The following is a 12,029-nucleotide window of genomic DNA, read 5'->3' as shown; positions in this document are numbered from 1 at the left end:
GGGGGCGCGACTCGGGACTCGCTCCGTTGGCGGGGCTCCTGCGGCGGGGAAACGGCGTAGGGACTGGCCCCGAGGGGCGCTCCAGCTGGAGCGCAGAGCAAACGTGGAGCGAGGCACGGGAGCCTTCGCTAAAGGGGTAGGCGTCCCCCTCTAAGCGAACGTTATCTACGAAGCAAAGTTCGTCACGTTCATTAAACAGTCATTAAGCTTCTACCGCTGTCACCTGTACAGGCAGGCGGCTCAAATGGAGTTTTAACTACTTATTTCATTACAATCCAAATGTAAGGCTCACAAGACCAAATTGTTTGCAAAAGGAAGCAAATCGTTACAAAAAACGTGTGTATTACTGCCCTTACACCTGATGAGTCGACCAAAGAGGCTTTCCTGGCCCCTCTCTAAACACCTTAGCTGCCTGCTGCTGCTTTGGCAAACTGCACCCTGAACTGCATTTATTTCTGTTTTCCTCCAGTCACGTTAATTTCAGCACACGTTCAGCTACAGGATGCAGCTTCCACAACATTATCCTCTCCCTGTTTCCATGGGCTGCTACTTAATGCTAGGTCTGTGTTCTAACTTACAAGGGGCTTGCTTCTTTTTTCTTGTTGCAGAGGGTGAGGCTTATTTTCTGTTTGAGGGGGTTTGGTTTTGTTGGCTTACTTTTCCCCCCCCCCCGTTTTGTTTTTGTTTGGGGTGGGAGGTTGTTGTTGCACAGTTTTAACACAGTATTTTCCCCTCACATACCAAGAAAAAAAAAAAAAGACTGCAGTTCTCAGGAAGCCTTTTATTAAATCAAGGCATTGAAGGAGAAACTACTGTTATTCACCATGCTTCTCATCTTGAGGTGGTTCATACTGAGCCAGCTGTGGATTTAAAGAGAGGAATTTTGTTAGCTGCAGCATTTCAGATACTTTCTACACTAGGAAATGTAGAAAATATTTGGTGTGGAAGCCTTCCATTTACTTTGTGCTATTTTAATCCATTGCTAATATTTATGCCAGGCTATATTCAAAATCAGGCAACAAAGTAACCCTGCCCTCACAGCATAACTTTGACACATTGTATAGCCATGCAGCTAAAGCAAGGGAGGCTTCTAAAACACAGTTTAAGGCAAAAATTAAGGGAGACCTTTTTTGGTGGTTGTTGTTCTGTGTCTTACTAAATACTTTTGATTTCAAATAGCAGCTGATAACCATCAGTGCCTTAGAAGCTCGGATTTCAATGAAATACAATTAAACACTCATAGCAACAGTACCCAAAGGAGTATTTCCTGGAATCATTCTAGCTTTCATTATGTTTTCTGGAGAGTCTGGTCTAAGCAACTACGCACAACCTTTACTTGTAAAGTTATTTCCAAAACCACACATCTAAAGATCTTTATTTCAACTCAAGTTACATTACACATAAGGTCAAGCTTCAAATATTGTTCAAGCACTAGGATTTAAGTCTCTGAAATATGCCAATCCAGTTTCCTCAGTTGAGATCTTCCCCTCCCTACTCCCTCTCTACAAACTGCAGGGTAGGTTAAAAACAAACAAAGCCTATAAAAAAAAAATGAAATTAAAATACCCAGGTGTTCTTTAAAGCAACACTGCATTACAGCAATCACTACACCACTAACAAGAACCACTAAAAGCAGCATTTTTCCCATTCTTTTAGATGTTGCTACGAAAGGTGGCCAGTATACAATCCAAAAAATCAGTTGTGTCCTTTTTTTTTAATCCCCCCACAAAAGGCCTAACTATTCACTTCCTGCCCCTGGCCCCAAATACCCAACATTCTGATCAAAAAATGCAAGGAAAATAACAGATACTCACAGATTAATGCAACAGAGTAATGCCACCTACTTGCACACGATTCAAGTTACCAATAAATGCACTCTTAAAGGCCTGTATTTTATGCTAGAGGGCTGTTAAAACAAAGCTGTACAGTAGAGTTCTCCCTGCATTCTGGCCATGTGAGGTGCTATGGTATGTCAGAACAACAAGCAGAAGACAGTAGGAGAAAGAAAAGGAAAAACCAAAAAACATGAATAAGGGCAAACACATTCAGTGAGAGTTTATCATTTCGTGGTTGGAGAAGGTGAAACCACAAATAAACCCATGGTTATGGAAAGATTTACTTTCCTGGAACAAGTTGACTCCTTTAAAAGATTTATTTAAACAAAGTCTCAGGTTACTTTGCTTTCAGTGTCTACTACTGTCAGGTGCATTTTTAAGTTGGCTGTGCCAGGTGAACTGCTGGTCTTCTGCTACTCTCCCTACAATTCTGCTTTTCACCTTACTTCCTAGCAAGAAATAACAAATGTAGCTGTAAGGGCTCACAATGGGTAACAGAGAAGGAGGAGAATTACTAGGACAGCAAGAGGGCACTTCTGATGAGAAATGTGAAATATCAATGCCCAAGAATCCCTTCTTTCAGAACTAAGGTAGGGTGATTGCCTCCCAGTAAAACATCCCAGGGAGGTTCAGATATAGCAACAGCCATCCTCTTCCAACAAAGGCATGGAAACCTCAACACAAACTACTAACTTAAGGTTCTCAAAGGTTTTCTTCTTCGGTGTTGTTAACACAGACCTTACAGTCAGTGCCCTCTCTTAAGAGGAAATTGTTTGCATCTCAGCTGTTTCAGGGAGCCTGTAAACTCAGGCTGGCTCTACCTTACCTAGCACTTCAGATCCACTGCTGTTGCAGACAGAGGAATACCAGGGCCGTTTAAAATGAAAACTGCAAATGTCTGTTCCACATGGATACAAGTGCCTTCACTGGTAACATCCTGCCTTGTGTAAGTCTCTGCCAGGTCACATAAATATACAATATTCTTCCTTCAGTTGGCCTTTTGAAAACCTCTGTAACAAATACATGAACCTTTCTCTTTTTCAAAGCCCTTATGGAAGCATGAGCTACATAATATCAGACAGATTAAACACACCCAGACAGGACTGAATGAAGACATCAGGTTAGCCTCAATGACACACACTTCCACTAAATAAATAAAATCCCCAGTTTAGCAATATTGTGCTATGTTATAGACTGTAAGAAGTGTCTCATTGGGATAAAAAAAATAAATCTTTACTGCCATGAGTTCCGTCTTCATTCCTCAGCCAGGAGGCTAAACAATGGAATCAAACTTATCAGTTGCTGTAATGGAAGAAAGTTAGCTGTACTCCCAGGATTCAAGTATTCTTGTTGTGTAATAGGGAACTACTAAGTAGACTTTTACCTTGGTTTTCAGTTTTTTATTTTCTTCCAACACAGCGTCGTATTTTTCTTTCATCTCTGCCACTTCCAAGCGAAGTGCCTCTATTTCTGGATTCTCAGGAGCTGAAGCTCCCAGGTGATGCTTCAGAAAGCTGATATTTAGATGTTAAGTATTTCTTCAGCTAGATTTCATACCCACCTTGTAGTTTTAACACTTAGGAAGAAGGTAGTGCTGCAATACATGACTGAAATTGCATTAAACCACTTAAGATCACTGCAGTGCTTTTCATCCTACTAGATGAAGTTACAGAAATAAGAGAACTAAGTAAATTGGTATACTTCCCCCCCAAAAAAAACCCAAAACCAAACCACACCATACACAAACAATATCCAACAAACAAAAAATTACAGACATCAGTATACAAAGGAAAAATTCTTGTGTTTTACTAAACTCCCCTTTTCCTGTCTTAAAAGAAAATTTGAAGAGTCAAAGTAAAAGCAACAGCCACAAAGGCAAGCTGCTTAAAACAGCAGTGTAAAGAAGCTACCTTCAGAAGCCACAGGTACTACAAGTATTGAATCTAATGCTGCAGCTCTAAGACATTGTGACAGCCTGTAACTTAACCTCCTACTTGCTGGCAGAGTTGTCTAGCATCCTGTCAGACTTTGTTAGCTTGCAGGAATACAATTATCAGCTTAGAATCCACCCATAAAAGCCATGTTCAAAATTTAAGTCTTCTAAATGAGCCTCTCCGGTTAATCTAGAGGTCAGAAACAGTACTGCTTCCAAGTGAAGTCTGTAAGAACCATTCCCAGAAGAGAAAAAGGATACTCCAGGGCACTATTTGGTTTCTCTGGCTCTTCATACAAGGCTACCAACACTGCAAATAAAAAAATATTCAACAATTGCAAGAAGTTCATGCAAGTCAAAGATTTTAAACCACGCAGGAACAGTTATAAGGCACGCAAACTGCATGCCACATTTAGAACCCATTTGTCTCTTTAACAAGCTTTGTATCTACCTACTTTAAGAAAGAATAGGTTTGTTGTACAGGGGGGGACAGAACACTCAACCTGTTAACAGCTGGAGAGAACTTTTGTTGATTCCCTAACTACACATAGTCTTTGGCTACTCTAGCACAGAACACAAACATGCCTGGGCAATTTTTACACATTCCACACAAAACCCTAGCATTGGCTTTTGACTTCACATTACTTCCATTTAAGCTATATCTGTAAGCTGCAGGACATCAGCACATCCATAACACTCAGCATAAAAGTTCCATCAAACACCTGCAGCTACAAAACTAAATGGCTACCATTAGAGCAGGTGGCACTGATAATCTTTACAGGTGGGGGCTCTAGCAACCATCAGCATTCCCAAGGTGTAAAGGTACAAGCAGTAAGTACCCTGATGGCTTAAATAAAACTATGCATATACATATTGACTCCATATCTGCATAACTCAGCCACATGAATACTCAGAAAGTTCCCAGCCATAATCACACCTTGCTCCCATAGGGGCACACACATGGCTACAGAAGACATCTGGTTTCATGAACATTTAAGTGCTCTTTTCGCAACCAAATTGGTTTTCCTCTAAGCAGCTAAGTTAAAGATACAATTAGGATGCCACACTGCTTGGAAAACTTCTTGCCATCCCACCCTTACTATTGCAATATACAAAAAAGGAATGATAACCACAAGCCAGGCCAAGAAACTTAGCACGACACAGTATTTGCTTGATATGGGCTGCTCCCTCTTTAAACAGCATATTTTGCAAGCATGAATATTATCATATTTTCTCCACATACTATTAGAAGGCTGTCAAAAAAGGCTTCAGAAGAATTTATAAGAAGCTAAGCCATAGAGAAGCCCAAAGTATGCATCCAGTTTATCATCGTAATTGTCCTCATTCTGACATGGCCAATTGCTCTCACAAAACTTACAAGGTTCCTGAGTTTCAGGGGAAGCATCAAGCTCTGTTCAAGAGTCTTTTTAGCTAGAAGCTCTTTAAAAGTACACTTGCTTCTATTTTGTCTCAACCATTTACTTTCTCTGGAGACCCCATGAAATTCAACTCTCCAAAAGCACTTGGGTCGGCTAAGAGAGGTTTCCAACACACCCCGTAAGGGGACTGAAACCGCAGTCGTGCTCCTCACGCTCCTCCACCGTTCCTGAGCCGCCAGGAAGGGGTTAAGGCGCCGCGGCGCAGAGGCCACGCGTCCGGGGAAAGGAGATGCTCTGCCTGCCCCAGCTCGCACTGCCTCGCCGCCCAGCTCGGGCTCCGCTTCCACCGCCGCACCGGGATTCCCGGGCGAGTCCTGCTGCCGGCCGCCACTCAGACTGAGGAAAAAGACCGATCGGCTCGCCGAGAGGCGGGGGTGCAGGCGGAAGGTGCCGGGGCAGCCCGAGGGGCGACCGCAACACAGCCGTGCCAGGCGGGAGCGGGACGCCCCACGGCGAACAGCCCCCGCCCACGAAAGCGCCCAAGGAGCCGCCCCCCGGGCACGTCTGGAGGCTCGACTAGGGCCGGAGACTTACCCTTGGTGAGCGTGTCCAGCACCCCCGACTTCTCCAGGTACCGGCGGAACTGCTCCCGCTTGGAGTCCGCGGCCTGAGGGAGGACGCCCACACGGTCAGATCGGCGGCGCCCACCCTTCAGCTTACGGAGGCGGCTCGTTGGACCAGGCCGGCCCCCAGCTCCCCGCCGTGGAGGCGGCACGAAGGGCCAAGCCGGGCACCAGTCCGCAGCCTGCCCCTCCGCACCGACCCCTCACCGCCGCCGGCTGTTCGCTCCCTCCTACCTTGTAATGCGCCATCTAACCCTCACCGCGCCTGCACCCCGCCCCGCGCCTGCGCCCGGCGCTTTAACGGCGCGGCTGTTCCCCAGCCGTTACCACAGCGACCGGGCCCGACGGCGGCCCCGAGCCCCGGCTTGGCGGCGGGAGGCCGCCGCTGTCGCCACAGCAGCAGCTCGCTGCCGGCCTCGTCTCGCAGGTTGTTCGCGGCTTTGCTCATCACAGAATCACACATTTAAAAAATAGAGGCGGTTGCACCGGTTTGTTTTCGGGCAACGCTGTGGTGTCCACTGACTGAGAAAATCTATTCATTGTAAAAGTTATAAAAATGCCCCAACGGAATAATGCTGCACCTGCGATGTAAGGGTCTTTTTACACTTCTTCTGCACAGTATTCTGCAGTGTTTTCGATTTTCACTGGAATTAAGTTACAATTTTCACTTGTCAAGTTTTTTGTGATAAAAGAGAATGTTTGACCCATGTCCACGCAAACGAAAAAGGTAAAAATCCGCTATCAGCATCAGAAAAAAAACCAAAATCTTTTGTATCTTGTCTTGAACCAACAGAAATGCAAATTTTATGTCCTGTATGTGAGCATCTAAATGCTGATTTCTCTTATTTAGACAGTGGGAGCAGAGTGGATTAAATGCTTGGCTTTTTGTTACACAGACATTAAATGCAAAATGTGCATTCAGCACAGTTACCACCCACAAAAACTTACACATCAAGAAATGCAAGAATTCAAACCACACTAGCAGATTGAACTGAGCTAAATCACACCATCCTTGGATATCAATTTAAGAGAGCAGGGAAAATTGCACAGGACTGTGCTTAAAAATACATGTGGAGTGCTACTAGAAGTGAGAAGAATTATCTGCTGGAGAAAAATCTGAAGTGAATAGGTGTAAAAGTATCAATGCCTGTTTCTTATGTGGACAGGGTCAAATTTAATCCTGCTGCTATTGTAGAACCTTCAAGCCAGTCTGAAACATGGCTGCCTTGTATGCATGATTATAATGCACATGAAGAATTAAATGATGCTGTAACATAGTGACTTTACACCCCACAAATGTTTTTTTCCAATATACACACAAGAAGTCAGATCCACTGCTATGAAATACGTGTGGACACATTAATGCACCCCAGATAGGACCACCTACCTCACCAAGTATTTAACAGTCTGTCAGTGCCATGCTACTCAAGTAAATGCAGTTCATTCATAGTAGTCTTGAACACAAATGTAACATTGTATTGCCTTAGTCTTTATTATTTCATAGATGGCTCATGGAACTTGCCTTACACTCTATGGACTGGAGCAGCAAGTGCTTGAATGTCCGTTATTTATTACCCTTATAAAAAACATAAACTCTTTCTAAATTATTATAAGCACTATTTAACAGTTTCTCAGAATTTGGGGGACATATGAACCCCCCAGCATCCAAAAAAGGAGTAGTTTTGCAGTTTGATAAACCTTTTATATGGTTCTTTGACATTGTAACTGAAAGTAGGGAGGTACTACCTCTTAACCAAAATAAAAATTCTTTTTTTCTTTTATTTTAAACCACACTAAGACTTCTGGTTTGTGACATTAAAAAAAAATAAATTACAGTAATTTTTTTTCTGATTGAAAAAATAATAATAATGACTAGCTTATTAGTGTTAAGCAAAACACTCAAAATTAAAGCTCATAACTCATCTCTAATTCATGATGCTTTGAAAATGTAGTAGTGTATTTAAAGGTAGTAGTATATGACATTGAGATTCACTCTAATTGTTCTGCTGAGAAAGCCAATGGTGATACACTGAAAAAAAAGTACTGTGTAGTCCAAGAATTAGTGATACATGTATCAACTGTTTTGTTCTTTTTGTATTTACCGTAGTTCATACAGCAGAATGTCTGACATTCTGCTTTCAGACAGCCATCAAATGCCTGAATTCTTAGAGACATGAAGCAGAAACATAATTTACCAGCAGCTGATTTCTCCTGAGAGCACCAATGCCATCTTTCCCCTAATTTCATTTACTGGTCTTTGGAAAATATATTGTTAGACTATATTTTGCCTTCTACTTTTATTCACTTTAAACAGTATCAGCTGTGGTTTTATGCCTGCCATTTCCTAATATGTGGACTTAGACAAGCATGTTTTCCCTTTTAGCTGGAAGGGTCATGTAGAAGTTTATATGCTGAGGTCTAAGCCACCCTTTCATTACAAAGGAAGTAAAGGGACTGTTTAAATATTAATTAGCTAATAGTCAAAAGGCTACACAACTTTTGTGTCTATGTGAAACAGCTGGTTAAAGTTGAACCATTTATCTGCTCTTACACATAATTATTCTTTATGTTGCAGTGTTCAGTAATGATCCCAGCACTGCCAAGTGCAATGGATGGGTTAGCTCACACTAGATCTGAAGATCAGTGGGGGCACGCCTGCCACTGGCATTACTGGACAGTGATAGTTGCCTGGACAGGGAGAAAGGCTTCGGACTGTCACAGTTTTTACTTTGTTTAGATTCTGAGCTCACCTCCCCTGTAGAGTCAGGAGTATCTGGTCTAGCATATTTTACATCAATATTGTAAGGAGGTTGGGCTTTGTTCGCACTGAAACCACTTTGCCTTCTGCTGCTGTTCTTCGGAAGAGAATTTGCGGAGGCTCCTTCGTTCTCAGCCATCGCCGAGCAGTTCCAAGCCGAACCCATTCCATGTTGTCTTCTGAAACTGGCAGCAGGAAATGTTGTCTCGGGTTGCAGTGAAGTTTGAGATGGCATTTCAGCAAAGCTTCTCAAGCAGGTGCTCGAGGCTACATCTGCACCCTGAGCAACAACAAGGAAATGTTTCTTTTCAGCTTTTTGGCACGCATCTTGTGCTTCGTTCCCGAGCTTGCCGAGCAAGCCTTCGTTATGCACTGTGCTAGCATTTTGAGTCTGGTTATCTAAAGCATTGGTAGCTGGCCCCTTCTTTGGCACTTTATTCTCCTGATTGTGATGGGTGTAATTGCTGCTCCTCTCTGTATGGTTATTTTGCAGAGGCTGGAACATGACAGGAGAGGTTAGAACTGGGTAGATGGCAGCGTCAGTTTGCTTTCCCATGAAGAAAGTGTAATCGCTAACAGCGGACGGGAGATTTTTTTGCGGGGCTGTGGATATTCCCAAGCAAGAGTGGGGGATCACAGAGTGCTTCTTAGATTTGTTTGCACAGAAGTGATCAGGATCGTCCTTGTTTTTATTTTGCCCACAGAGTCCTAGTTTAATCTTTCGAAATCCTAGGTGGATAATCTCTAGGATGTTTAAAAGCAGTGACACGGTCGCTATCGACTGCATGAATAAAATGAACACTGTCTTCTCGGTTGGTCTGGATACGAAGCAGTCAACTGTGTTTGGACACGGATCTCTCTGGCATTTGTAAAGGGGATCTAGATGAAATCCATAAAGAAGATACTGCCCAATCATGAACCCAACTTCCACTGCTGATCTGGTGAAAATATGGATCACATAAGTGCAGAGCAAAGAGCCTCTCAGGGGGGCTTTGTTTAGCTTTCTTTGGTCCAGCTGCCGGAGTTCTCTCTCCAGCCTTTTCCGACTTTCAGTCATTTCTAATTCAGTGCTTTCGAGTTCTACTCTTACCTGAGCTTTCTTTTTTTGCCTTTCTTTTTCTAAGGCTCTTAGTCTGTATAAGGCATGACCCATATATACCAAGGAAGGGGAAGACACAAATATGACTTGCAAGACCCAGTATCTTATGAGAGAGATGGGAAAGGCCTCATCATAGCACACATTTCTGCAACCAGGTTGTTCGGTATTGCAGATAAATTCTGACTGCTCATCATTCCAGACATCCTCAGTTGCCACTCCAAGAACAAGCATTCGAAATATGAAGAGGATAGTTAGCCAGATCTTTCCAATAATGGTGGAATGAATGTGGACCTCCTCTAAAATGCCTCCAAGGAAATTCCAGTCTCCCATGGTTATTCTGCCATCTTAACACTAAAATGTATGAGAGAACAAAGTATCAAACATTGTAAAAGCTGCAGTCCTTCCTTAAAGCATTACCAAAAGAAAAAAACACTGGGAAAAATTATTGAATCTCACCTTGTAGCCACAGCAACATGACCCACTGCTCATTTATACTCTAGGTACTTTTCTCCCACACATCTACTGTGTCTATCAGTAAAAGACATCCTGATAAGCACATCACTATGAGGTGTTAGGCACCCTCAGTCTACATAAATCAGTGGAAACTAAGGTGTCTTGTAGTAGGATTTTAAGAGCATTATGTGGTCCATTTGACCCAATAGCGGTGTGATCATGGTATGTTCATATTTAGGACACTTATGAAGGCAGAGGAATATTTCCTGGTCCTCCTTTTCAGATGTTTTGAGCCCCACGTTCCAGCTGACGTTACAGTAACGTCCAATTGGATACACGAAGGAACTCAATCATAGAATCACAGACTGGCTCTAAGGTCCTTTCCAACCTAAGCCATCCTATGATTCAATTTACACAAAGATCTAAGAGGAACAGAATATTTCACTAAAAATTGCATTGTTAAATTAAAAAAAAAGACCTTTGCACATAGAATTTGGCCCAGACGATTGCTCTTTGTGGATGTCATCAATAAACAAATAAATAGAACCACCATAATTAGTTTCCTCTGATCAATGATAGCTGCAGTTGATATACAGAGCAGAGTGCCTAAGTGTCAAGTGGTGCTATCTTTGGCCTCAAATCTGTGAAAAAGAAATGAAAAAGAAATGTTCTGCCATCATTTTCCTAAATGCACTAAATACCTAAGTACAGATAAATGGGTGATGTGTTCAGAATTGCACATCTCACTTCTCTTCCCTGTGTTTCTTTCATTCCCTGTCCCAGGAGCCTATATTGTAAGCAAGATTTTAAATTCCTTTTCAGTGTTTATGTTACAAAATCTGTTTGGGTCTTTTTTATGTGCAGGGATAATCTCTGTGCCTGTAGACGTACCTTTTTATTGCTTGTACAGTACAATTCAATAGCATTCAGCTATACTAAATCCAGTAGAACTCAGTTGTGCTAAAAACTGAATATTTGATTTTTTTTTTTTTTAGGGTAAAGGTGGCTTAACACAGCATTTGCCATTCAGATGGGATTAATTTTCACCCTGTGAAAGAGGACTGTTAAGGAATGAAACGGAAGTCGCAGCCTTACAGCTGCAGTACCAACGACTACAGGAGAAACTTTAATCTTAAAGCAGACTAAACACAAAGATATTTTTGCAAACTGGCATACAAATAGGCAAATCAGACATTTTAAAAGAGAAGGAAATGAAAAACAAATGGCAAGTTAGCAATAAAACATACCTTTCTTTACCAAACTGGGTGAAAGTAAAGATCTGCAGTGTCACAACCCCTTCCATCTTCCATCTGCGTGAATAAATTTCACGTTATGAGCAGTTTTATTTCTCTGCAGCAGCAAGTGATGGAGTGCAGGCTTTGCACATTGAATTTATATTTGCCAGGGATAGAGGGAGGAGAAAATCAATCTGTTGTTCAGTTTGCTACAGCTCCAAGCATAATTTCACTATGACCAGTGAAAGAATATAATTTTTTAAAGCTAGGGAATGAAAAATCTGCATCTCTTAACTTCCTTCAGGTTATCTTTGCCTTTTGCTTTCCAGCACATACCAGGTTTTTAGAACAATCTCAGCCTCACAGAAACAGAATAGAAGAAAACCATTGGCCTAAGCTTACATATCTCAGTAGCAGCAAACACTTGGCTCATCTGCAAAAGCAAAGAAGGTAAGTCTTAGCAAACACTACAGTTGTGAATGTTTGCAGACAGTCTGTTCTCCTGGAGGAGTTTAGCACAAATCACAACTTGTAACCTGAGGGAACACACAAAATGTGTTTAAAGAGAACTTAATATCTCCCTGAATATTTTGGAGTCAATCAGATTGCTGCAGAGCATTTTGGGGAATGATGGGAGGCCAGGAAGCACTCTTTCAAACACTCTAAACTTTAGGAAATGCTTGCAAAAACTGGTGAGGAGAGGGGAGGGAAAGA

The 12,029-nt window shown here is 42.3% G+C and overlaps 2 protein-coding genes across 2 annotated transcripts; both read right to left on the bottom strand.

Annotated features, from left to right (window-relative positions):
* Positions 1-774: 774 nt before the first annotated feature.
* Positions 775-6,038, bottom strand: MYCBP (MYC binding protein). Its single transcript, XM_054395420.1, has 5 exons — positions 6,005-6,038; positions 5,742-5,814; positions 4,030-4,078; positions 3,220-3,349; positions 775-860 (listed from the first exon to the last, which is right to left on the bottom strand). Exons 1-5 carry the CDS (start codon positions 6,017-6,019, stop codon positions 816-818), a joined length of 312 nt encoding a protein of 103 aa, XP_054251395.1. The 5' UTR covers positions 6,020-6,038; the 3' UTR covers positions 775-815.
* Positions 6,039-8,397: 2,359 nt separating this feature from the next.
* GJA9 (gap junction protein alpha 9) lies at positions 8,398-9,962 on the bottom strand. Its single transcript, XM_054395418.1, has one exon. It carries the CDS (start codon positions 9,955-9,957, stop codon positions 8,398-8,400), a length of 1,560 nt encoding a protein of 519 aa, XP_054251393.1. The 5' UTR covers positions 9,958-9,962.
* Between the last annotated feature and the right edge of the window lie 2,067 nt (positions 9,963-12,029).

The sequence above is a fragment of the Indicator indicator genome, chromosome 33 (assembly GCF_027791375.1).
Source record: "Indicator indicator isolate 239-I01 chromosome 33, UM_Iind_1.1, whole genome shotgun sequence".
Classification (NCBI taxonomy): domain Eukaryota; kingdom Metazoa; phylum Chordata; class Aves; order Piciformes; family Indicatoridae; genus Indicator; species Indicator indicator.
Note: the sequence above shows the minus strand (reverse complement) of the source record. Positions and strands in the feature narration are given on the sequence as shown.

Coding starts and splice junctions, on each gene's coding strand:
- MYCBP (XM_054395420.1), bottom strand. Junction 4,079..5,741: donor GCTGGACACGCTCACCAAGG/GTAAGTCTCCGG, acceptor TTTTATTTGCAG/TGTTGGTAGCCTTGTATGAA. Junction 861..3,219: donor ATAAAAAACTGAAAACCAAG/GTAAAAGTCTAC, acceptor TTAAATCCACAG/CTGGCTCAGTATGAACCACC.
- GJA9 (XM_054395418.1), bottom strand. CDS start 9,957: ATGGGAGACTGGAATTTCCTTGGAGGCATTTTAGAGGAGGTCCACATT.